This window comes from Lacerta agilis, chromosome 7 (assembly GCF_009819535.1).
Source record: "Lacerta agilis isolate rLacAgi1 chromosome 7, rLacAgi1.pri, whole genome shotgun sequence".
Lineage (NCBI taxonomy): Eukaryota > Metazoa > Chordata > Lepidosauria > Squamata > Lacertidae > Lacerta > Lacerta agilis.
This window is the reverse complement of record NC_046318.1, coordinates 84,743,805-84,770,349: the sequence shown is the minus strand read 5'-3', so window position 1 is coordinate 84,770,349 and position 26,545 is coordinate 84,743,805. Positions and strand designations below refer to the sequence as shown.

The following is a 26,545-nucleotide window of genomic DNA, read 5'->3' as shown; positions in this document are numbered from 1 at the left end:
GCACCCCCTCCTCGGGACACTGGAAGGGACCCAGGCGTCCGGGCACCCTCTCCTCGGGACACTGGAAGGGACCCAGGCGTCCGGGCACCCTCTCCTCGGGACACTGGAAGGGACCCAGGCGTCCGGGCACCCCCCCCCCTCGGGACACTGGAAGGGACCCAGGCGTCCGGGCACCCCCCCCTCGGGACACTGGAAGGGACCCAGGCGTCCGGGCACCCCCTCCTCGGGACACTGGAAGGGACCCAGGCGTCCGGGCACCCCCTCCTCGGGACACTGGAAGGGACCCAGGCGTCCGGGCACCCTCTCCTCGGGACACTGGAAGAGACCCAGGCGTCCGGGCACCCCCTCCTCGGGACACTGGAAGGGACCCAGGCGTCCGGGCACCCCCCCCCCTCGGGACACTGGAAGGGACCCAGGCGTCCGGGCACCCCCCCCTCGGGACACTGGGAGGGACCCAGGCGTCCGGGCACCCCCTCCTCGGGACACTGGAAGGGACCCAGGCGTCCGGGCACCCCCTCCTGGGGACACTGGAAGGGACCCAGGCGTCCGGGCACCCCCTCCTAGGGACACTGGAAGGGACCCAGGTGTCCGGGCACCCCCTCCTCGGGACACTGGAAGGGACCCAGGTGTCCGGGCACCCCCTCCTGGGGACACTGGAAGGGACCCAGGTGTCCGGGCACCCCCTCCTCGGGACACTGGAAGGGACCCAGGCCGTCCCCCTGCCCTCCCTTCCAGGCCGAGGGGGGACCCAGGCGTCCGGCCGCGCTTCGTTACCTCTGTCTCCTTCCCACCGCGCCGCTCTGAGGCGACTCTCTTCTTCCCGCCCGCCGCGCCGACCAATAGGCGACGGTTCTACTGCTCGAGGGGCGGCGCCTGCTACGCCCCAATCAGGAGGAGCCGTTGGGGAGGCAAGGAAGAAAGGGAGGAAGGAAGGGAGCTGGTCTCCTTGGAAACCCCATGGGAGGGAGGGAGGGAAGAGAGGAAGGCGGGGCGGCGACGGCGCCACGTCCGCGCGTGCGCACCACGGGCGCGCGGCGCTACGGCGGCTGCGAAGGGGACGTCCGGCGGTGCGCGCGCGCAGGAGGGTCTCAGGGCCGCCTCGGGATGGCCTGAGGGAGCGTCAACGAGAGAAGGAGCGAAGAGTGGTCGCGGGGGGCCGGGTAAGACTACTACGGCGGGCGGGAGAGAGAGAGCGCCCGGTACGGGGGGGGGGCCGATGAGGGGGCAGGAGGGATGTCGTTGCCATGGCGATGGGAGGGGTCCTCCGTGACAGGAATGCGGCGGTGGGGGGAGGGGCGTGGCGGCCAAGGGGGGGAGGGGGAGGCGGGGGAGCCGCGCAACAAAAGAAAGGCCCGTCCTCGCCTCAAAGGGATCGTCTTTCTTTAAAAAGGGGGGGCCAATGGGGGGGCGCCGGCTTCCGCCCCTGCGGCCCACGGAGCGGGGAGGGGCAGCCGCGCGGGGGGCGACGGAGCCCGATGGGTTGGGTCGGAGCCCCCCCCCCCCTCCTGATCGGATTCTCCTCGCGGTGGGGCTTCCGTGGCTCTTCAATGCCGTCCATTCCTCATCGGCCAGGAGAATCGGGCTCCGTCTCCCCCCTCCGCGGCCTTGGAAGCAGGCGGCCCCCGCGGCATCGCCAGGCTGGGGAGGGAGGGGAGCCTCCTCCCGGCGGGACACCGCTGCCTGTCCGTGTAGGCGACGCGGGTCTGACTCGGTGTCACAGCTGCTGCTGCCGGCCGTCGCAAAGCGGCTGGACGCAAAAACACGTAGCATAAGAACAAAGCAAGAAACCCCACCCCGCGGTTTCAAAGGCCCCACGGGTTGTATAATATCAGGCGGAGGCCCGGGAGAAGAGGAATCGTGCCTTTGCCCGGCGCCTAAAGGTGTCCCCGGGAGAGCAGCCCACCAACCGGGAGCCTCCCTGGGTGGGGGGAGCATCACACAAGCGCAGAAAAGGCCCGATCCCTATTACCGCAGCTTCCTGTGTTCCTCTGCTGCACGCCAAAATGGCTTCTACAGGTAGAAAATCAAACCATTTTATCAATGTTGCTTTCTTTTCTTTTCGTAAATAGTTTTTATTAATTTTCACGGATAGTAAACAATAAGGATACAAAATCAAAAAAAATCCTTCCAGTAGCACCTTAGAGACCAACTAAGTTTGTTCTTGGTCTCTAAGGTGCTACTGGAAGGATTTTTTTTTATTTTTCATTTTGTTTCCACTACAGCACACCAACACAGCTACCTGTAATAAGGATACAAAAATCAAACCACAATCTTACATTTTAACTTCTCATAAGGGATCCTACTATTTTACAAGTCTTGTTTTGAGGTTCTTTAAACCTCAAGACTTCCTTCCACCCCCTTCCACTGGTTCTTTACATCTGACATCAGTCTCTGCATTGTGTTATCATTTCTATCCAACTGTTACTCCTTAACATTTTCTAGTTCCTTACTGCTCATCAGTGTTGCTTTCAATGCTGTAACCCACCCTGGGACCTTATGGCAAAGGGCAGGTAATAATAAATAAATAAAAATAAGAATGCACAATATCAAGTCCATTGGGGCACTAAAAGCATTAATATATAAGTAGCTGTCAAGTACTATCTTAGAAGAGGCAAAAGAGAGAGAAAGAAATCCTTTCTGTCATGGTGCTGAGGCACCCTGGTTTGCCAACAGGTTTCCTCTCATCTCCCAGAGATCATCTGCCACCATCACCAAGGTGGTTTCCATTCTGAAACCAGGCTGAAAGCCAGCCTGCAATGAATCCAAATAATCAGTGTCATCCAGGACTGTCTGAAATTGGAACAGCACGACTAATACTAATGCCTTAATTAAGAACAGTAAATTTGACACTGGATAATTGTTCAGGTCAATAGAGTGGCACTATATATGGAGCTAGGGACCCAGGTGGCACTGTGGGTTAAACCACAGAGTCTAGGGCTTGCTGATCAGAAGGTCGGCGGTTCGAATCCCTGCCACGGGGTGAGCTCCCGTAGCTCGGTCCCAGCTCCTGCCCACCTAGCAGTTCGAAAGCACGTCACAGTGCAAGTAGATAAATAGGGACCGCTCCAGCGGGAAGGTAAACAGCGTTTCCGTGCGCTGCTCTGGTTCGCCAGAAGTGGCTTTGTCATGCTGGCCACATGACCCGGAAGCTGTCTGCGGACAAACGCCGGCTCCCTCGGCCTATAGAGCGAGATGAGCGCCGCAACCCCAGAGTCGTCCGCGACTGGACCTGATGGTCAGGGGTCTCTTTACCTGTATATGGAGCTGGAACACCTCTTGCCTTCAGGGCAGACAGAAGCACCCAGATTTGACAAACTCCCTACAGATAATTGTAACAATGGACCCCTCCCTTCTTTTTGGCAAATGAAGTAATAATGGAAGCTTTCAAGTTTGTGATTTCAAGAGACTGAGCATGCTACCCCTTCCTTTTCAGTTACCTATGCTGATTAGATCTGATTAGTTACCTATCAGTTACCTATGTTGATTAGATCTCCTTTGTCTATATCTAAATGGAGTGTGCATCCATTGCACTAGCAACACTGAAGCCTGGGCTGTGTGTCTGGAGGTCCTGGGCTGCCCACACGACAAGACCCCCCTCTCAGCCTTGCTGGTGTGGTCCAGAAGAAAGCAGAGCATTACGTTTAGTGCCAGCTTGGCTGCAGGAGTTGCTGGAGGAAGACATACAAGGCGCCATCCAACCATCTTAGGGACTCCACTCTGGATTTGTGTAGGGATTACTCCTGAGCCTTTTTTTTTCTCCCAAAGATATACCTCAAGGCAGCAGCAGTTTAGGATCAGATTTTATCTTCTAGATGGGCTACCTTCCCAGGTGGAGGATCCCCATCCACCCCTTACAACCCTCTGCTCAATGTGCAGAAAAACAGCTTTGTTAACTGTTGGACCCCCTATTGGTTTTGTCCTCTCAATCCACCAAAGCCTTTCTTTGCATCCAGGGGAAGTAGCTAACTCACCAAGGGTTTGAGACCCATCAGCTACCCTCATCTGATTTGGCAGGCTGGGTCCCTTCTACCTCTACAATTCTAGGAAGTAGATGAGGTTAATTAAAAACAAGGCTGGGGGGAGGGATATAGTCGGTAGAACTGGATTCATTCTTTTAGTCTTCAACATTTGTGGTTGCTGGAAAAAAATGAAAGCTTTCCCAAACTGCAAGGACCTAAATACCAGTAAATAGAAATAAGAGGGGAGGGAATCAGATCAGAGCATAGCTGTCAACCCTCCCTGCTGTTCCCCACAGCTATATACATAGCTGTCAACCCTCCCTGCTATTTCCCAATGCTTTAATAAGGGAATTTCTCACAAAAAGGGAAAGGTTGACAGCTATGGATCAGAGAGTGGATGTTTTTGCTTGATGGAAGTCCTACTTTGGGCTACAAATTTAAATTGTAACACTTCTTTGTAAAATTGTTTGCGTTTCTAATTAAAATCCAATGATTGTCTTTCAGCTGGCTGAATATGCTTTTTTAGAGAGAGAAAATGCTCAGTGTGTTTTTCAAGTTTATTAAGAAACCCTTTCCCCTTGTTCTTCATTAAAAACTGTTCCAGGATGCTTACCCTAAAAATCAAAATAATCCCTATTGTCAGGCATAACATAAAAGGGAAGAGGAGGAAGAAAAAGCACTTAGGCTTTGGTCATTGATCTGCTGGAATGGAAACAGGTAGCCAGGTGGAATGGCTGCTTCAGTCTGAAGTGCTGAAGGCAGGTGGTTTCCCAGCAGTGCTGTTTGGGCAATCCTGCTTCCCTCCTCACCCTCTGCTCTGCAGCCTAATGGCATGGAAGTTGATAAAGAACCTCTGAGCTCAATGGTTCTTATTCTCAAGACAACATCCCTAGCCATGCTCCAAAAACCTTTAGTCTTGAAGGTGCCATAGCACGCTTTGTTGTTCAGTCGTGTCCGACTCTTTGTGACCCCATGGAGCAGAGCACGCCAGGCACGCCTATCTTCCACTGCCTCCCGCAGTTTGGTCAAACTCATGCTAGTCCCTTCGAGAACACTGTCCGACCATCTCATCCTCTGTCATCCCCTTCTCCTTGTGCCCTCCATCTTTCCCAACATCAGGGTCTTTTCCAGGGAGTCTTCTCTTCTCATGAGGTGGCCAAAGTACTGGAGCCTCAACTTCAGGATCCGTCCTTCCAGTGAGCACTCAGGGCTGATTTCTTTAAGGATGGATAAGTTTGATCTTTTTGCAGTCCATGGGACTCTGAAGAGTCTCCTCCAGCACCATAATTCAAAAGCGTCAATTCTTCAGTGATCAGTCTTCTTTATGGTCCAGCTCTCACTTCCATACATTACTACTGGGAAAACCATAGCTTTAACTATACAGACCTTTGTCGGCAAGGTGATGTCTCTGCTTTTTAAGATGCTGTCTAGGTTTGTCATTGCTTTCCTCCCAAGAAGCAGGCATCTTTTAATTTCGTGACTGCTGTCTCCATCTGGAGTGAACATGGAGCCCAAGAAAGTAAAATCTCTCACTGCCTCCATTTCTTCCCCTTCTATTTGCCAGGAGGTGATGGGACTAGTGGCCATGATCTTAGTTTTTTTGATGTTGAGGTTCAGACCATATTTTGCGCTCTCTTTCACCCTCATTAAAAGGTTCTTTAATTCCTCCTCACTTTCTGCCATCAAGGTTGTGTCATCAGCATATCTGAGGTTGTTGATAGCACACATACTAGCCAAAAATCAGCATTTCCCCATATTCTGATGTTTGTACCAGAAAACAAGAGTGTCTGTGAGAAGTTGAGCTAACACAGGGTTAATAGCTCACAGGATATGACATACTGACACGGGGTGGGGGAGCAATTTTGCCCTACATACAGGCAATCTTTCTTTGTTCTGTGCTTACTTTCGTTTTTCTGATTTACAACGGAGATGTCATGGGTCCTTCTCCTAGAAGATGTTGTTTTTCTTTGCTGTAATAAAGGCTTTTTAGACTAGAAGAAGCATGGCGTGGAAGTGATTTATTTTCCTACAGACAAGCTGCTGTTTGCCTTTGCTGTGTGTATCTCTGCTGGAACCGACAGGCTGCGAACAGAGTCGCGCAGAAAGAAACGTACAGGACGCCATTACTGTCGGTGATCATAAATCCAACTGGACTGTTGGACGGGTCATGGTTCACCGACCCACAATAACTTTTTCACAGGTTATGGCATAGCGACACACAGCAGCAGAAATGTCCTGAGGATTGATGGCCAGGGCGGAACATCTGTGAGGAATGGAATGCTGCAGCTGGCAGCTGGAAGGCCAGTGTGTGTGGTCCTGCTTTGTGCTCTATCTGTAAGGCACAGGAGCAGTTGTACCCCGCTGGGGAAAGCAGTCTCCGGGCGTTGGACGCTGGAGAGCCTTCAACAGACGTGTGAGTAACACAGAGGTCCCTACAAGCCCCAAGAGAGATGGCTGCTGCTGAACCCCAGGAAAGTTATGTGGTGCCATTTACACGCTTGAATGCAAGGAACTGGGGGGACTGGTCGAAGAGGGTGCATGTGTGGTTGGAGGCAAAAGGGCTGTGGGAATGTATGTTAGCCCCACCTCAACCAGCAGCCCCTGGTGCCAATGCAGCTGCGCTTGCTGCAGCAGAAACTGCCCTGAGACGGGATAAAAAAGCTGTTGCACTTTTAGTGCTGGCTACCAGGGAAGACCAGATGCCCCACATTGATGGGTTGACCATCGCCCACAACATCTGGGTGGCACTGGAACGCGTGAATGCCAGAACTACGGCTGGGGCCAAGATTCATGTTACAAGAAGTCTCTGAACTGAGGCTGCAGCCCGAAGGGGACGTCCGGGAACGTGTGACCAGGATGGTGTCTAGAATCATAGAGTTGGAAGAGACCACCAGGGCCATCCAATCCAACCCCCTGCCAAGCAGGAAACCATCAAAGCATTCTTGACAGATGGCTGTCAAGCCTCCGCTTAAAGACCTCCAAAGAAGGAGACTCCACCACACTCCTTGGCAGCATATTCCACTGTCAAACAGCTCTTACTTTCAGGAAGTTCTCCCTAATGTTTAGATGGAATCTTCTTTCTTGTAGTTTGAATCCATTGCCCCGTGTCCGCTTCTCTGGAGCAGCAGAAAACAACCTTTCACCCTCCTCTATATGACATCCTTTTATATATTTGAACATGGCTATCATATCACCCCTTAATCTTCTCTTCGTCCAGGCTAAACATACCCAGCTCCCTAAGCCGTTCCTCATAAGGCATCGTTTCCAGTCCTTTGACCATTTTGGTTGCCCTCCTCTGGACACGTTCCAGCTTGTCAGTATCCTTCTTGAACTGTGGTGCCCAGAACTGGACACAGTGTTCCAGGTGCGGTCTGACCAGAGCGGAATACAGTGGTACTATTACTTCCCTTGATCTAGATGCTATACTCCTATTGTTGCAGCCCAGAATTGCATTGGCTTTTTTAGCTGCTGCATCACACTGTTGACTCATGTCAAGTTTATGGTCTACCAAGACTCCTAGATCCTTTTCACATGCACTGCTCTCAAGCCAGGTGTCACCCAACCTGTATTTGTGCCTTTCAGTTTTCTTGCCCAAGTGTAGTACTTTACATTTCTCCCTGTTAAAATTCATCTTGTTTGCTTTGGCCCAGTTCTCTAATCTGTTAAGGTCATTTTGAAGTGTGATCCTGTCCTCTAGGGTATTAGCCACCCCTCCCAATTTGGTGTCATCTGCAAACTTGATCAGGATGCCCTCAAGCCCATCATCCAAGTCATTGGTATTTTTAATCGACTGAGACAGTTGGATGTGCCTTATTCTGAAGAGCAGAAAGTATATATTGCTTTCTTCGCTGGACAAAAGCTATGAAAATCTGTCTTTGTCTCTTGAGGTGATGCCTGCTGACCAGTTTAATCTGGATTTTGTGTCGGGTCGTTTATGTGACGAGCAAGATCACAGGCAGAGAGATAGAGGGCACGCTGCCGAGACGGAGGTTCTCATCATCACATGGCAGCTCCTTTAGCCCTAGTGGGGAAAGATGAACATTGCAGTCACCAAAGGTGGATTATAGACAGTGGAGTGAGTCATCACCTAGTAGCACCTTCTAGTGTCCAGTTGCTGCCCTTTTTAAATGCTGAGCTTGAAGTCTACGTGTTGCCTGGTATGAAAAAATGGTTTCTGTCTGTTTCTGCTCTCGACAGGGATGGTTTCAGAGTTAGCTTTGAAAATCAGGTATGCACCATTTCAAGGGGTGGATAGCCACTGGTACAGGTTCGGAGCCAGAATGGGCTGTACGTTCTTGAAACAGGTAATGACACCTCTGAGGAGGCACAGTGTGCTAACATTCCCACTCATGATTCCTGTTTGCACCTGTGGCATAGAAGAATGTCACACATAGGCTGGGGTTACGTGAAGAAGGTACCTGAGTGTGCTGAAGGATGCCAAAGGAAAGCATGTTCTAAATTCCTCGACTGCAGGGCTTGTAAAAAAGCCAAGGTCCACACGTACAATTACCCCAGGTCTGAAAGGGTATCTCAGCGACCGCTCCAGCTGGTGCATGCGGATCTCAGCAGTCCGATGCCCACGGCCAGCATGGGTGGCTCGAGGTATGCTCTTTGTCTGACATGACATTTCTAGGATGACCTGGATGATTCCTCTTAAAGAAAAGGGTGAGGCGGCGAACGTGGTTAAAGAATGGGTGTTAGCGGTGGAACTAGAGTTCTCCACCAGGGTGCGTGCTTTTCAGACAGATCGTGGGACGGAATTTACAGGGTCTGTTTTGCAGAACTTCTTCCGCATGAAAGGTTCGCCGACCCACAATAACTTTTTCACAGTGTCAGTAATTCATTTATATCAGTTCATATATACAGTAGTACTTTGCTAGACGAAAGGCATTCGCTAACGAAAGGGTGACTCGCAAGACGAATTTCCCTATGGCCGCGACTTGCAAAACGAAAACGTTTTGCGATTTCCCCCCCCCTGTCAAACCGCACTTCCTTTGACCGTGCTTCGCAAGACGAAATTTCTGCTGTACGACAGCACTCGCGGAACGAATTAATTTCGTCTTGCGAGGCACCACTGTACTTGAGAAGGGGGAAATCCTAAAAATTTGGAAGGGGGAAGTAATGTCAAGTGCAGCCATAATTTGTGGACCCCTTGAACCACCCCTTCCTTCAAGGAATCATTCATAACTTCTGGTATAATGCAAGTGGTAGCTCTTAAACCTCAAATCAGCTTATCTCTGGGTGGCATATTTACCCATAATAATCTGAAAGGAAGGCATCTTGGTTGCATTTGTCTCTGACCTTCATAACAGTATATTTCCGAGCACAATTCAAAGTGTTAGTGCTTACCTTTAAAGACCTAAACGGCCTCGGTCCAGTATACCTGAAGAAGCGTCTCCACCCCCATCGTTCTGCCCGGACACCAGGGTCCATCGCTGAGGGCCTTCTGGTGGTTCCCTCGCTGCGAGAAGCCAAGTTACAGGAAACCAGGCAGAGGGCCTTCTCGGTAGTGGCACCCTGTGGAACACCCTCCCACCAGATGTCAAAGAGAACAACAACTACCAGACTTTTAGAAGACATCTGAAGGCAGCCCTGTTTAGGGAAGCCTTTAATGTTTGACGGACTACTGTCTTTTAATATTTTGTCGGAAGCTGCCCAGAGTGGCTGGGGAAACCCAGCCAGATGGGCAGGGTATAAATAAATTACTACTACTACTACTACTACTATTATAACAGTGGTGTCTAGATGCAAGCACTTGGTTGACAAAGTGTAAAAATGACATTGACCACAGCTGGCTCAGGTACGTGGTTGATTCCTTTTGCCTACTTGAAGTAGACCCCCTTCTCACTTGAAGGAGCTCTGCTGGCTGGAGGAGAGGCTGGGCTTCACCACCATCATAACCACAAAGCTGGCTCTTTAGTGGGCTCTAGTCTGTGTTGGGGGGGGCATACTTTTTTTTTTAAACTCTTCTGCCATTTGTGCACTAGTGATCAACCCAGCCGTTTCTTTGCCCTCAGAATAACACGGCACTAAGATGGCTCTGTGTTTGGGGTGAGGACACTTGGGAATACCAATGCCATCTCATTTCCAAGACATGCACATATCAGTTTATCTGTATACTGCTTTTCCAACTTGAAACAATGCTTATGGCGGTTTATAACATGTAAAAAATTACATAATTACAAACAACAAAAGTAGTCCTAATAAACCTCCAAAAGTACATAACCAAAGTGGACAAGAGAGCCTAGGCAAGACCCTCAGCCATTAACCATAGGAAAATTCCCCCAGAGACAGCAGGAAACCACACATGATCCATGAGTCTCTGAGAGCACACTGTCATGCTTCACCCCGTGAGTGTTGGAGACTGCATACAGTCCAAATCTGACACGGTGTTGGAGCTGGGGTGGGTGTTCATTATTGTGGCAGCTGGTGCAGTATGGGAGTTCCAGGATCGTATCCATCGTCATTTTTGAAACTCGTTGAGTAGCCTTGCACAAGTCAGTTTCCGAGCCAATTCTTCCGTAGAGGTAAAAGGTGTAGGGAGGCCTTTTTAATATGCACTGAATGTTTGGAACTGAATGAGAGATAGCCAAAATATTGTCATGCCCCATAAGTACCCACTCAACATTTTGATTGGCAGAACTGGCACAGCCCATTCTGCATTTGTAAGAAATCAATCTTTCAGTGTGGCAGCACCCATATTTTGGAACTGCCTGCCTGTTGACAGCAGTCAGGCACTTTCACTGTACTTCTTTTATCGTCTGCTAAAAACATTTTTTTGTTTAGACAAACCTACCAAGATGTTTAGAAAGTTGCTGTGAGTTTTAATTTGTTTTTAGCCTGTTGCTATTTTAACTTTCTGAATATCTTCAATCAGTTATTTTTTCCTTATAATGTTATTTTATCTTTTTTGTAAACCACTTTGAGGTTTTTTTATGTTCAAGCGGTGTATTAATTTTATGAAATAAAAAGAAACCCAATAATAAATCTAACAGAAGCTATTCTCTCCTCAGCTTTCTGGCTTGCCGTCTGCTCAGTCGCTGCCATGAACTCCCTGGTGTTCCTCTGCTCTCAGAAGGTTGTCTCTGACTTTGATAGCTTGCAAGATGCCTTGGCCTTCCTCCCGAAGGAGCTCTACCCCGTCTTGTTCAAAGCGGCCTTCATGGACAAGAGGACCCTATCCTTGCAGCTGCTAGTGAACACCTGGCCCTTCCCAGTCCTAAGTTTCCAGAAGCTGCTGCGGAAATGCCAGCACTGCGAACGTGCCCTGATCCGGGAGAAGCCCAACAAGTACTGCATCCAGATGGTTATTTCAGGAGTTGTGACATACCTGGTCAAGCTGCTGGAGAACCGGCGTGGCAGTAAGAGGTATGTGATGGTCCATGTGGCCCTGCATGTCTCCCAAAGGGTGTGGGCAGAGGTGGGCAGGGAGAGCTACCGGGGTGGGGTGGGGGACTAGGGTTGCCCTAATGGCTGTTCTTGTTTGGCCTCCCTGGCAGCAAAGCGCAGCAGCGGCTGCAGATTCTCGACATGACCGGCCTCCAGGATGAAGGGCAGGGCCCAGAGAGCATGAGTCTCTGGTCCCGGACGGTCACGCTGGCCAAGGCTTGCCTGGACATCTCCAAGCAGCAAGGCAAGTGGACGAGGCGGACGTCCAAGCGGAGAAAAAGCCCCTACAGCAAACCCCCGGGCCCCCCAGCCCTCCCGCCCGTCTCCGTGGACGTGTGGGTGGACCTCTTTGTGAACAGCACCTCCTACGGAGTCCTGAAGGACGCCTTGCAGATCAACAGCTACAATGCCCTGCGGCTGAGGTGCCGGGACTTCCGGGCAGAGGAGCTGTCCATCGCCAGCACCGTGGGGCTCCTGGAGTTCCTGGACCCAGTCGGCGTCCGGCAGGTGGACCTGAGGTTCAACAACCTGGGCCTCTCTGGCTTGCGAGTGGTCCTCCCGCACCTGACCAAGTTCACCAACCTGGCGAGCCTGAAGCTGCCCTACAGCAACGTGGATGTGAGGCGCCTCACCGTGGGCATGGAGGGGAGCCTGCAGTACTTTGCCAACCAGCTGAGCCGACTGAGATGCCTCAAGGAGCTGAACCTGGGATCCTCCCGGCTATCTGGCAAGCTAAGGCTGCTCCTAGGGTAAGCGGCTGAAAAGGGGGCTGGGGATGTGTGAGAGCTTCTGCTAATACCCTACTTTGTCACACAGGGCATCGTTGTTGTTTGGTATCGCTTCTGTTTTCACATGAGCAATAATACCAACAATAAAGAGAAAATAACAAAGCAAAAAAGGAAAGAAAAGCTATGAGGAGAGAGAGGGGGAGTGGTGGTTGTTGTCGTTCAGTCGTGTCCGACTCTTCATGACCCCATGGACCAGAGCACGCCAGACACCCCTATCCTTCACTGCCTCCCGCAGTTTGGTCAGACTCATGTTGGTCGCTTCGAGAACACTGTCCAACCATCTCGTCCTCTGTCGTCCCCTTCTCCTTGTGCCCTCCATCTTTCCCAACATCAGGGTCTTTTCCAGGGAGTCTTCTCTTCTCATGAGGTGGCCAAAGTACTGGAGCCTCAGCTTCAGGATCTGTCCTTCCAGTGAGCACTCATGGCTGATTTCCTTCAGAATGGATAGGTCTGATCCTCTTGCAGTCCATGGGACTCTCAAGAGTCTCCTCCAGCACCAGGGAGTGCTGGAGGGAGTGGTAGTATTCCAGTAACAGCTTTATAACTGTCCTTCTTAAGTATATTATTCAAAGATTTATTACAAGATTTCCTAAACAGGGCTGCCTTCAGATGTCTTCTAAAAGTCTGGTAGTTGTTTTTTCCTTTGACATCTGGTGGGAGGGCGTTCCACAGGGCGGGCGCCACTGCCGAGAAGGCCCTCTGCCTGGTTCCCTGTAACCTCACTTCTTGCAGCGAGGGAACTGCCAGAAGGCCCTGGGCTCTGCACCTCAGTGTCCATGCAGAATGATGGAGGTGGAGACTCTCCTTCAAGTGTACTACTACTGATAACAATTAGTAACCTCGGTTACTAATTAACCTCGGGTTAAGTACGCTTCAGGTTAAGAACTCCGCTTAAGAACAGAAATCGTGCTCTGGCAGCGCAGCAGCAGCAGGAGTTCCCATTAGTTAAAGTGGTGCTTCAGGTTAAGAATGGACCTCCGGAACGAATTAAGTACTTAACCCGAGGTACCACTGTATTACTAAAAGACGGGATAGACAAATTCATGGAGGAGGGGGCTATCAGTGCCAACTAGCCATGATGGCTGTGCTCTGCTTCCGCAGTTGGAGGCGCAATGTTTCTGAAGACCAGTGCCTGAAAGTCACAGGAGGAGTCCGTGCTCTTTTCTTTGAGTCCTGCTTGCTGGTTGGCCACTGGGAGTACAGGACGCTGGATTAGATGTGCCACCTTTGGCCTGATCCAGCAGGCTCTTAGTTCAGCTTTTGAAGCATCCACCTTACAAATCAAATCAAATCATTCTTTATTACGGTCAAAGACCAGCTCTTAAAAAGGAGGTAAAGTAAAAATAAATATAAATACAGCGGATCCCTTTGACGAAACACTTTCTGGGGATGTTACATATATAAAACTCTTTGAACAAGATTTAAAAGAAAATTATTAATTGCATTACAATGTTAAAGATTTAAAATAGTGGCTGTAGAAGGCTGAGCCCGGCTCGCTCGAGATTCCATTGAGGAGAAACTTAGATGGGCTGAGAAGAAGGTCTATATCTGCAAATTTGGACACAAAATCTGGCAACCGCCCTGGTAATCATCGGGTCTTTACCTAACAGGAGCAGGTTGTATAACTGCTTTTCTGGGAGGCTTGCAAACCTCACCAGTATGGGGTCCATGATCTCCCTTCGAGCTTCTTCATATAGAGGGCATCTGAAGAACAAGTGTTCAGGGCTTCCTATTTCCCCTAGTGGGCATGCGCAGAGTCTTTGGGCGTATGGGATTTTTTTATAGAGCCCCTCCAGCACTGGTGTGGGCAATGCCGCACTTCTGGCAAGAGTAAACGCCCTTCTTGAGTTTTTTGACAGGAGAAAGGAGAGGTAAGGTGCCGGGGCAGCTATGTATCTCTCGATTTCTCCTGTTCTGTATTCAGGGCATCTTGAACAGTCCTGTTGTCTTTCAATGTCACTGAGTCGTTGTCTGACTGTTACTTTAGCTTGCCTTGGATCCATCTTTAAGAGGGCTTGGGGGGAAAGGCCCATGTTCTGGAGAGAATTCAGGACCGCTAACTGCCACCCGGACTGAAACTGATCGCAAAGGATCAGTGGTGCAATCCCTTGGGGTTTCAGATTTAGAGCCAGCCATTTATAAATTGATGTTAGGCGTATTGAAGCCTCCACACTCATCATTCCCGTTTCGAGTCTGATCCATGCGTTGGATACGCATTTGGGGACGTGCAGGAGGGCTCTGAGAAATTTAGATTGTACACGTTCCAAGGGAGAGAAAGAGGAGGAGGACGGGCCTAGAAAGGTTCCGTAGAGGAGCTGAGCCAGCGCTTTGGCCTTAAATAACTTAAGGGCCGCCGGAACGAAGAAGCCCCCCTGTGTTCTGTAGAATTTGAGAATACAGTTTGCCATCCACCTTACAGTTCATGCATTCAGAGGTTCAGTAGGCAGACCACGATTTAAAACTGATTAGGAAGATAGGTAGCTGCCTTCCCCTGAATCAGACCCCTCATTCATCTTGCTCTGTATTGTCTACACCAGGGTAGCCAACCTGGTGTTCTCCAGATGTTGAGCTCCCAGCACCCATCAACCCAGCCAGGGTATTTTGGGAGTTGGAGTCTGGCAGCCACTGGAGGGCATCACTTTGCCTTACACTGAGTGGCAGCAGCTTTCCAGGATTTCAAGCAGGATATAGTCCCAGTCCTACCTGGAGATGCCGGGGATTGAACCCTTGGACCTTCTGCATACAAAGCAGATGCTCTGCTGCTGAGCTGCAGCCTTTCCCTGCTTTTCTTTTCCACCTCCTTAACCCTGCTGACTCCATGGCGCAGCAGCCTCTCGAGGTGAAGCATCAGCCTGGGCAAAACTGGGTTGGCACAACACATGAAAATTCAAAAAAAGAGAACACAAATACACATGTGGTTTGCTCCGCACGTGCTTGTGTGGATTCTTGGTGCTGCATGCTGGCCCCTTTTTAAAAGCAGACTCAGTTTCCAGGCCCCAAAAGTTTGCAAGTTGTGTAATTAGCAGTGGTTATTTATAGCTATCAGAAGTTCCAACCCGCAAAGAAAAAAGACAGTGTAAAGAAGGGATTTCAGCCCTCCATTTCCTTTTCCAGAATACTCCATGTCATTCTCACCTCCCTCTGGTTTCTGTTGTGTCCCTCTGCCCCACCAGGCACTCATCCCGCACTCCAAGGCCCGTAAACATGGTCATGCCTCATTGGGCTGTTTAGAGAGTTCTCTCATTCATAGTTTTTTCTAAAGAGGGGGGCAAGGTTGGTGCTTCTGCAGAATTTGGAATGCATGAAATCCACTGATACAGTGGTACCTCTGGTTGCGAACGGGATCCGTTCTGGAGCCCCGTTCACAACATGAGCAACACGTAACATGAAGCGCAGAATCTGCGCATGTGCGTGATGCGGTGCTTCTGCGCATACGCAAAGCGCGATTTAGTGCTTCTGCACATGCGCGATGCGCCAAACCTGGAAGTAACCTGTTCCAGTACTTCTGGGTTCGGCGCATTCGTAACCCATGCCAAACGCAACCCGCAGCTATCGTAACCTGAGGTATGACTGTACCTTGATCTTACGCATCAGTGGTGCCCTTATGGCTACCTATGGAGGGAAAAACCGTCCGCACACATTGATGACATTGGACATCCTTCGAAGGCCCACCTGTTCACGCAGCCTGTGTGGGGAGGTGTGTGAATGATTGATTATTGGAGCTCCTTTTCCTGGACTGTTTTTCTGGGTATTAACTGGACTTCTCAGTCAGTGTTCAAAACTCCCATCGTTCTAGGCACATTTTGCGACAGGGAATTTCATTACTGCGAGCAGTTTCTGAGCTCTGCGCACAGTACTGAGCCTAAGATTTCAGAGTAAAACTGCAGAGTGGAAGGAAAGGAGGAGTTTTTCTGCCTCCCCACTTCCAACTACTCTCTGAAGACTGGAGAAGAGACCCTCTTAACAATATTAGGGGGGGTGGGCTGGGGAAGGACCAGACCATGTGAAAAATGAACATAATATGTAACACTAATGTCTCACAACAAATTAAATTGATCTGCAGAGAACACAACTTGAAAAAAACGTATTTTTGTAAACTAAGGAATTTTTAATAAAAGTATTTTTTTGAAATGAACATAATATTTTAGCTGCAGTTTATTCATTTTCAGCTTTCTATTCATGTTATTTAACAAGCGCGCCTAGACATTGCGTCGTGGTTCCCACAACCTAGATTTAGGGTGCCATTTAGCTCCTAGCTCTCATATCTCAGTTTCTAACACTGTTCTCAGTGTTTGACTGTATTTACTAAGCTGACGTTTTGTTTTGTGAGATCTTGCATAAAGAGCAGTGTGTAAGTTGGATAAGTGAAGAAGGATCAACACTCGGAGAAGGAACTGGCCGCCGATAGTGTGAGTGGTCTAGACCCCCCCCATAAGTCAAAAGGCTCCTAGGGCACTTATGCTAAATAACAAAATAATTCCTGTCCTCAGGCTTGCATTCTAATATGACAAGACACAAAAGTAGAAAAGGAAGGAGAGAGAGAGAGAAAAGTTGCTAGTTTGCAAGTAAAAATGCTTCAAATGTTTGAAAGTAATCAGGGGCTGAATCAGCTGGAGGGCGTGTTGTGAGTGTGTAACGGTGCCCCTTTTGCTGTCTCCACAGTGACCTGCAAAGCCCTTTGGAGAGCCTGGAGCTGGCCTTCTGCTACCTTCTGCCCAATGACCTGGCCTACCTTTCCCAAAGCCTCCACACTCCTGCCCTGAAGAAGCTGGACCTCAGCGGGAACAACCTCTCTGACTGCCTCCTGCAGCCTTTCCAAGGCCTGCTGATGGAGGCCGCCCCCACCCTTCTGCACCTGGACATCATGGAGTGCCGCATGATGGACACCCACCTGAACGTCCTCCTGCCGGCCATCTGCCGCTGCTCGCGGCTCCGCTACCTGGGCGTGTTTGGCAACCCCATCTCGGCCAAAGGACTGAAGAACCTCCTTCACAAGACGGTGGGCCTCTTGGACTTGAAGCTGGTCATCTACCCCTACCCGGTGGACTGCTATGGGGATGACCTGCCGTGGCCCCCCACTTCCTCCAACCTCCTCAACGGCAACGTGGACGAGGAGAAGTTCTTCCGGGTCAGCAACGAACTCCAGCAGATGCTGCTGAGCGCCAATCGGGCAGACGTCACCTGGACCACGAACCTCTGCCGCCACAATAGTCTGGACTTCTTTAGTTTATAGCCCCACGCGCATCTCCTGCCAAGAGACAAGGAATGGGGCTTGTCCTCTCCTGCTGCCACTTGCCTGCCAGTGCTCCCTGTCTCGCACCATACTGCAATGGACCAGTGCTGACTACCTTACCTGCCCTGGTGCATCTCAGCCAGAAAGATCCACCTGGGAGAGCCTTGCACACAACACCTAGAGTGGTTGCCTGTGCTCTCTTTGCAGCAGAGATTGAGAGTGTGTGGAGGCGCCATAGTCTTGCTCTGCTATTTCTTCCTGCCAGGAGAAGGATGCAGCTGCCTTTGCCTGCTTGTCCTCAACCTTAAAGGGGCAGGCGGGCAGGGGAGCCTTGCATTCCTGCCAGTCAGTGGAAAGAGTGCAAAAGAGTGCAGTGCAGTGACTGTGGAAGGAGAAAACAGGCAGGCAAGTGGTGGCCAGGAGAGAGGAGTGAATGAAATCTGCCATGGTGTGGTGGCAAGTGGCAGATGGGTATTTCTGTTATCATAGGAGGGCCAGCAGTGAATGCCAGGTCAAAGCACGTGAGCCCTTTCTGGTGCATGTAAGAATACAGGGGGTTAGGTTTTGGATTTTTTTTTTCTCCCCCAAACATCTATTTTGTAACATCTTAGTTAGAGCTTAGCAAAGTGGATATTACCGCCTCTCCTTCTGTGTGTTGATGGGATTGCCGGAGGTCAGTTGGGTGGGTGCCTTTGAAACGGTTTGGTCCTTTTCATGAATTGACGGGAAGTTTGTCAATCCAGAATCTGGAAAAAAGGCCTAAATATTGTAAGGGCCGAAGGAAGGGGAGGTGAGATTATATACAGAGAACTTTGGGACCTGAAATAAAAGACCTGAGAGCAACTGAGGCGTCTGGCGTCTGCTTATGAAAAGGGTTCAGCTCACATAAATGCAGTAAGAGAAGTGTTCCCATCAGTGGGTTAGATGCAGTTCTCCTGAAAGCCCCGTAACATCTGGCTTCTGGCTGTGGGGAGAAGTGGATGTTGAAGCGAGGAGGGGATTGTAATGTACCACGGCAGGGTCTGATTTTGTGAACAGCTTTTGCATCTTGCCGGCAGCCTTTGCCAACGTGGTGTCCACAAAATGTCGCTTGACTACAACACCCATCAGCCCCAGCCATAACGTTTTTGTGGCACTTGCTATAGTTTCATGCACACAAGTAAACAGAGTGTCACGGAGCCACCACACGAGCAAATTGGGATGGGTGCTCAGTAAACGGGTTGTCCGGAGGAGCTTGGAAACAGTAACAGATAAAATCAGCCCAGTGCTGAAAAGGACTAAAATTATGGAGGGTGGTAGGCATGAGTTTAGGGCTCAAAGGCCAGGGACCATCAAACCATTTTTGGTGTGAAGCCTAAACCTTGCCATAGTACCTCCTGAGCAGCCCTAGAGAGGAGGGCATCCCTACGACCAGTGAGAAGATCTTTAATGATTGCTTAACGTGCAGATGTTGAGCCAGTGAGAGTTCTTCCTTGTCGTTTCATCTTCCTGTCTGGATTTTTTTGCTTCTGGTGCTGCCATTCATGCACAATACCCACAAACCCCTTCTGCACTCATGCACACACAATGTTTTGATTTTCACCCCTGCCCCCAGCTTGAGATGTGTTGATGCTTTGAGTCTATCAGTCTTTCCACATTGAGACGGAAGGCAAATCAAGATCTCCAATGCATTGTTTTATAACCCTTGCAATTTGCCAGCAATTGAGGCTTAAACCTTCCCCGGCCTGGAGCAGCACTAGGAAGGATCTCCTCTCCAAAGTGTGTTTTTGTCAAGGTGTGAACGGACCACACACCTGTGAAGAATCCAGGAAGCAGAGATGCTCCCACTCCCAACTTGGGCTGCCAAAGGCTCCCCCCACCCAACTGCCTTTGATTGGCTGCCCACAGGCCATGATGCCACAATTGTAGTGATGTCAGCATGTGATGTTGGGAGCCCCCAGAATTCCTCGGCCCATGCAAGAGGTGGCTGGAAGGTCCTGCAGAAGGGAGAGAACAGGTGGTGCATGGGAACTGCCGTCTGTATATAGGTATGGCATGAAGGGGCTTCCTGTGGGGGCAGAAGTGGATACGGTTTACCTGGATTCAGGGCAAGGGAGCACCACTGTCTTCCCAACTTGGCCACCCGCCATTTTACTTCTCCTTTGTCAAGTTGTGCACAGTCTGGCCTTCCCAAAAACCCATAGCCAGACCTACTGGGCACCCAAACTCCCCAACATCAGCCGCTCTAGATATGCAGAGGTTCAGCATCCCTGTGGCTTGCCTCTTTGGTTCCCAATGGGCTCAGTTTAAAACTATAATTAGTTGAGAAGTATGGGCTAAAATAAAATAAATATTGGCAGGTTCTGGGTTCACCTTCCTTGGAAGGGAGTTTTGGCGGCGAGGTTGGACAGTTCCTGTCTGGGGAGGTGCAGGGTTTGGGGAATGTGTCGTTATGCAATCGCCTCACCTCAAAAAGGATATTGTAGAACAACAACTCTGTGAAGAAAGGTTGCAGCATTTGGGACTTTTTAGTTTAGAGAAAAGTTGGAGTCAGAGGCAAAGTTTAGAAAATGCTGCCTCCCTCTCCTAACACCAAAACTCGCAGACATCCAATGAAACTGAACGTTGGGAGATTCAGGACAGATAAAAGTCCTTCCTGCAGTGCAGAGTTAAACGGCGGAACTCCCTGCCACAGGAAGCAGAGATGGCTCTGCTCTCCCTTCACAGTTGGAGGTAGCAATGCTTCTGAATGCAAGTTGCTGGAAATGGCAGAAGGGGAGAGTTTCCCTTGTGCTTGAACCCTTCTTGCGGGTTTCCTGCAGGCTCCTGGCTGGCCACTGTGAGAACAGGAGGCTGGGCTAGATGGGCCACTGGCCTGATCCAGCAGGCTCTTCTGACGTCTTTTGAAAGAGGAGGGGCTATTTCTGTTTCTTAAACAAGACTGCCCAGTCTGAGCTAAAGTAGCAACCGGTTGCTTTTCTTGGGAAGTTGATGGAGAGAGTTGAGGCGAGGCAGCTGCAGGAAGCCTCGGATGAAATGGATTATCCAGGCCAGCCTTCCCCAACCTGGTGCCCTCTGGATGAGGTGGACCAACGACCAAGCCTCACACCAGCCTCAGACAGGCTGTGACAGTTCATACGTGTTTGTGTGTTTATCTTGTGATGCTGTAAACGGCTTCTCTCGCCGTAGGGTATATCCAGCCCTATGCCTAACCGGAGGCAGCTGCAAAGAGGCACGATCAGGGTGGCAGAGCTGACATGGTTGCCTGAGAAAGGTAATATCCAGACCCCTCCCTTTTACCCCTGCCCTTTAAGCTAGGCCTTGGGAGTATGGAGGGGGGAGGGAGGCAATCCGGTCCTCCTGGCCTCTCTCTCTGGCCCTTGAGAAACTCTCTCCAGGCTACACCTCCTCCCCCCAGCCAGCAAGTTTGTTTTCTGCTGCTCAGAAGGGAAGGATCCTAACCAGTGGATTCAAATTGCAAGAAAGATTCCGGCTAAACATTAGGAAGAACTTCCTGGCGGTAAGAGCGCTTTATAAAAAATAATGTAATTATAACAATTATTATTATTCAGCTGTAGAATGGGCTCCCTTGGAAGGAGGTGGGATGGCCCCCTGCCAGGGATTCTTTAGCTGAGATTCCCGCATTGCAGGGGGTTGGGCTAGATAACCCCTGGGGGTCCCTTCCAAACTCTAGAATTCTATGATCCTCTTTCCCCAGGCCAAACACCTTGCATCTCATCTTCCTTGAGGGCTTTTGCCTGGCTGGAAGGTGAAATCAAATTCAGAGGTAATGCCTCTGGGTGGCCCTATTCTACAAAGTTAAAATGGTTATGTTCCCTTCTCCACCCACTTTTGCTTATGACCCCACCCACCACTAGCATTCGGCCCTCGGACAGTTGTCCAGGAGGGAATGTGGCCCCCGGGAGAAAAGGAAGTTCCCCCAGGCCTACATTCTGCAACAGGCAAGCAATCCGCCAAGCACTAGCATCCTTACCCGCAGGCCAGCCAAGACTCCATTCCTTTCCCTTTCGCTCATCCTGAAGGTTGCCAGTACTTCTGTCCTGGCTGACTCTTGTAGCTGTGTCCATGAGCACGTAAGGAGTGGAACTGTTCCCCTCCTGGCTAGGTACCAGAATAGATCGGTGCCAAGCTGCAGGGTAGCAGCGGGTGGAGAGAGAAATAGCATTATTTCTTTCATTTATGTACTCCAAGGTGCATCTAACAGTGGAAGCATAGCATTATAGCACCAGGTCATCTAGTCCAGCCCCCTGAAATGCAAAAAAATCACCACCAAAGAACCGCTGACAGGTGGTCTTCCGACCTCTGCTTTAAAATCTCCAAATAAATCACCAAGGGAGTCTGTTCTACTGTCAAGCAGCTCTTGCCCTCAGCAGGTTTAGTTGGAATCTCCTTTCTCGAAACTTGAATCCCCTGGTTCGGATCCCACTGGCTCCATCTTCCATGTGATGTCCTTTCTGGTTTTTGAAGGTGGCTATTATGAAAACTTTCAGAAGGGAGCGATCTGAAACCTCCTCAGAGGTACTAAATACACAACGTTGTTGTTTTTAAGTTGCTGTGTATCTTTGGAGCTTTTTTTTAAGCTCCTTTTTGCTGGGGTGAAGGAGGCAATCTGCATGCGCTCAGAGACACTGAGTCTGTATTTATTGAAAATATATATATTTATGGCCACTTTCCTATTGCAGAGAGCAGTGCCCAAGTGTGGCAAAGACTTTTAACACTAACGGGGAACTTTTGGGAAAATTGTGTGTGTGTTTGTGTACTTCTGGAAGTGCATCCACACACATGGCAGAAGCTGAATGTTGGGGAGATTCAAGACAGATAAAAGAAAGCCCTTCTTCAGGCAGCTCAGTGTTAAACTTTGGAACTCCCTCCCACAAGAGGCACTGATGGCCACTATCTTGGATGGCTTTAAAAGATTAGAGGAGAGGGCTAGCTATGGCAACTAGCCACGATGGCTATGCTCTGCCTCCATGGGTCAGAAGCAGTGATGCTTCTGAAAGCCAGTTGATGGAAACCACAGGAGAAGAGAGTGTTCTTGTGTTTGAATCCTGGTTGTGGGTTTCCCATAATGGGCATCTGAGTGGTTGCTGTAAGAAAAAGAGGTTGACTAGATGGGCCATTGGCCTGATCCAGCAGCCAGGCTGTTATGTCCTTATGGAACCTCCAGCTCCAGAAGCAGTCTATCTAGGTTCTTTTGGTCACTGTGAGAACAGGATGCTAGACCAGACGGGCCTCTCCAGATGTTGTTAGGTAGCAGAAGGCTTGGCGATGGGAAGGGGAGGAGAGTGTGAGAGACCAGTGAGTTAACATCAGAGGGCAAATTTCAGGGGAGATGTAGAGAAATTATAGTTAGGGGCTGCGTGGTGGAGGCCTTTGAAACTTGAAGCTGAGGTGGATGGGAAAGGAAGCCATTCTGAGGAGCTTTGAGGACAAGAGTGGCACATTTACAGTGACGGGGCGAGGAGGAGGAGGTGAGATTAAAAGCCAACAGAAACGTGGGCAATTCTGGGGCAAAGAGGTCACAAAGAGGTAAAGGGTATCCCCCTAAAATGCAGCAGTGTGGAGGAGACAGTGTGGAGGAGACCCTGGGACCTCACCAGAGGCCCAAAACGGGGCAGGGATTCTGGCCACTGCCTGATGCCTGCCCTTTCCCCCCCCCCTCCCAGGATGGAGACCTATGAGGACCACCTTTGGTGCCCCTACAATTCCCAGAGCGCGGAGGACGAGGACGATGATGAAGGGCCCTACCACGACCCCCACCTGGCCAGGGTGCGGGCTCGGAGCACGAGCCGCTCCCGCCACCGCTCCTCCTTCCTGGTAGACGAGCTAGACATGCTCATGGACAAAGCGGCCACCACCATCCAGGCCACGTGGCGAGGCTACCTGGCGCGGAGGCGCATCCTTCGGGAGCACGCTGCCGCCTCTGTCATCCAGGCCGCTTGGAGGCACTTCATCACCCGGGAGTATGCGGCCCTGCAGCGGGAGCAAATGCCCTCGTGGCAAGGGTACGGGCAGGAGCATCGGGTTGAGAGGAGGAGGAGCAGGAGGAGGAAGAGTAGGAGGAGGACGCCCTCCCTGGCCTCCTTCAACGAGAGGAGCAGGTCCTGGGGGGGCCTGGAGATGGACCGGGAAACAGCTACGATCATCATCCAGGCACACTACCGGGGCTACAAGACCCGGCAGGCCCTCGCAGAGTGCAGGCGGGCAGCCACGACTATCCAGGCGCACTGGAGGGGCTACCGCACCCGGCAGGAGCTGGCGCGGATGCCGCAACGCCCTGCCCACCGGCCCGGCCCAACAGGGACCTACTACGGGCAGCCCAGCTACATGCCGGGGAGCTCTTCTTGGGTGGGCCCTTACCCCAGGAAGCACTGGCGCAAGTGTCTTGTGGGAGACCCCGAGGAGTGGGCGAGCAAGGTCCCTCGGACTCAGTCACACGCGAAGGAACGCACGGGGGAAAGCAGGCGGGAGCACCTGGAATTCCGGGAAAGGGAGCGCCCAGGAGCCAGGGAAAAGGAGCGCTCGGAACCAAAGTCGTGCCCCCGCTGCGGGAGATGCACCACTGTGCGTGTCCTGGTGGGGGTTGGCAAGGGCCCGCCCTCTGAATCAGACATGGACGACAGCGAGTGCGAGGGGCATGTCCGGCCTGCATCTGCCAGGAGGAAGAGCCCGGCCTCCAGGTCGAGGGGGTCACGGTCGCCTGCCAGGCCTCAGCCTTACGGGTCCCATGTGTCCTACCAGATGGGCCCCAGGGCCTATTACCCCGGAAACCAGAGCATGGCGCCTGAAGACCAGCCGCGAAGGCAGGGCCGGGATCCCGGAGGCCTGAGCCAGCGCTATTCCACGGGGCATGCGGCTGCCCGTCCCACGCGGGACCGCAACACAACGCGGAGCCTCTCCTCCACCAGCCTCAGCCAACAGGGAGCACCGAGCGCAGGGACCTCTGAATGGCTTTATGAGAACTACTGTGCCCGCCGGATGGGCGAGGGCCAGAAGCGGGTGTTCAAGACGCGGAAGCAGATGTGGCAGGTGGCGCGGGCGGCTACCCTCATCCAGGCCTTCTGGAGGGGGTGGAGGGCACGGCAGATCTTGCGCCAACAGCAGGAAGCTGCCATCAAGATCCAGTCCGCCTACCGGGGCTACAGGACCAGGCTGTACCTCATCGAGGCCGGAGTGCTGAGTGAGGGAGACACCGAGTGACACCCTGCCCTTAAGAATACGGGGCCCAGTTGGAGGAGAGGGCAGGCTGGTGGCTGTCACTGGGTGGCTGTTCCCACTGCAGCCTTTTCCTTCCTAGTACAAGAAAACGAGCTTACATCCCAATAAATAAATCCTAATTACAAACCCTTTGGAAAAGTCATGCTAGCGTGGTAGAACCTAGAATTTCAAGTATTGGTGGGAGGGAACTGGAACTGTCAAAATGTGGACCAATTGCATTCTGCCAAAGCAGGGACAGGAGCCAGGCCCTGAAAGTTGACAGTGACCCATCAAAGTAGCTTGGATGACATTTGCTGGCTGTGAATGACCCTTGGGGCCCCTTCCAACACTACAGTTCTACGGTGCCATGAACGTTGCAATTCTACGTGCACTTTCCGGGTGCCAATTACTTGTTTTTTATATGATGTAAGTCACCCTGGGTCCTTCGGCTGAAGGGCTGCTGGCGGTGATAATGCTTTAAGCAGAGGCTTGACAGCCATCTGTCAGGAATGCTTTGATGGTGTTTCCTGCTTGGTAGGGGGTTGGACTGGATGGCCCTTGTGGTCTCTTCCAACTCTTATGATTCTATGATTCTAACAGAAGTTAGATTCCCACAAGACCTGGAGAGCCACAGGCCAGCTGTACCCAAGAAGCCTGTTTTTAGGGACTGCAATGCTAGTTTTTGCCATTGCAACCAGAGTGCTTTTCCCACTGTAGAGGGAAGAACTGCACCTAGGCCAGGCAGTTGCACCCTCCAAGTATCCTCTCATGACCCTTGGGGTGGGAGACAAGAATTCAAAGGAACTGCCCAGAAAGGGTGATAGACTAGCAATTTTAAAGGTTTGCCCACAGACTGCAGGGTTCCTTCCTTCCTTGGCAGGAGAACTGGTGATAGATGCAACAGTGGAGAAATCCAGGTGCTACAAGTTTACACATAAGTCACAACTGATTGCTGCATTTATACTGGAACTTGAGGGTGGAATCTTTGCTGCGGCACAAAGCAACATCAACACTGAGTCTCGTGGCACACTGAAGACTTTACAAATTCATTGTGGCATATGCCAGCCTTTGCCAACCTGGTGCTTTGTACTCCCAACAGCTCCAGTTGATGGAAGCTGTAGTACAAAACACCTGGAGGGCAGCAGGTGGGTGAAGGCTGCCCTGGGCTGATCTTCCAGGGTTGAAATGGGCAAGCTGTTTTATGGGGTAGTTAGCAAAAGCAGGCAGTTAAATTCCCTCTCCCTGCTGTATGATATTCTGCATGTGCCATTTTTTGCTCTTGGCTCTCTGGCCTAGATGTGGTCTGATCCAGAGGGTGGGGGAGAGCTGGAGTAGCTGGCCTTCCTCCCTTCCCGGCACTCTGAGTCCAGGGAGGAATATAGTCAGCAAAACAGACCGTGCTTTGCAGGGATTGGCTCCCTGGATGTTCTGCATGGTCTTAATCATGCTCTGCCTAAAATATATTATCACAGGATCAGGAAAATGTGAAAAATAGAAATCCCCAAAGCTACACCCTACCCATAGGCATGCAAGGAAATGTGTGACTGCAACTCGTTTTGGACCACAATTTTGTGTCAGCGCACACACTTTTCACAAGAGGGATGTGCTGTAAGAATTTATATAATAAATAATACAAATCAAATACAGGTCCTTGGCACCCCCGGCACCAGCTACATTTTATTGGCTCCTCATTTGCTCAAATCGCTTTGCGATGCTGCCATTTATTTCCATTTTCCGGGCAGAGCCTGGTGGCACCTCCCCATTTCCTGTGGCTTTCAAGGTTCCTGCAAAACCAGAGTTGCGTAGCACCAGAAAGGGGGTGTGGGGGTGGCGGCTGTGCAGGTGAGGGGTGGGGGTGTCTACCCGTGGGACTTACAAATACAGTGGAGCTGTTCAACTCATTGTGATTGTCACAGTATGTTTTCCTTCATCCTTAAAACAAAAAACAAACACCAAATTGGAAAGCAAAACGCCACACT

General features: G+C 51.0%; 2 protein-coding genes across 3 annotated transcripts; both read left to right on the top strand.

Moving 5' to 3' along the window:
- Positions 1–1,057: 1,057 nt before the first annotated feature.
- LRRC14 (leucine rich repeat containing 14) lies at positions 1,058–18,205 on the top strand. Of its 2 annotated transcripts, none has more exons than XM_033155974.1 (4): positions 1,058–1,160; positions 10,973–11,327; positions 11,459–12,097; positions 16,799–18,205. In XM_033155974.1, exons 2-4 carry the CDS (start codon positions 11,005–11,007, stop codon positions 17,367–17,369), a joined length of 1,533 nt encoding a protein of 510 aa, XP_033011865.1. In that variant the 5' UTR covers positions 1,058–1,160; positions 10,973–11,004; the 3' UTR covers positions 17,370–18,205. The 2 variants fall into 2 exon arrangements, with proteins under 2 accessions (XP_033011865.1, XP_033011864.1); XM_033155973.1 differs by lacking the exon at positions 1,058–1,160 and adding an exon at positions 1,994–2,016.
- A 909-nt stretch (positions 18,206–19,114) lies between these two features.
- Positions 19,115–24,732, top strand: IQCN (IQ motif containing N). The gene is made up of 3 exons (XM_033156162.1): positions 19,115–19,396; positions 20,538–20,622; positions 23,036–24,732. Exon 3 carries the CDS (start codon positions 23,037–23,039, stop codon positions 24,567–24,569), a length of 1,533 nt encoding a protein of 510 aa, XP_033012053.1. The 5' UTR covers positions 19,115–19,396; positions 20,538–20,622; position 23,036; the 3' UTR covers positions 24,570–24,732.
- Positions 24,733–26,545: the final 1,813 nt, after the last annotated feature.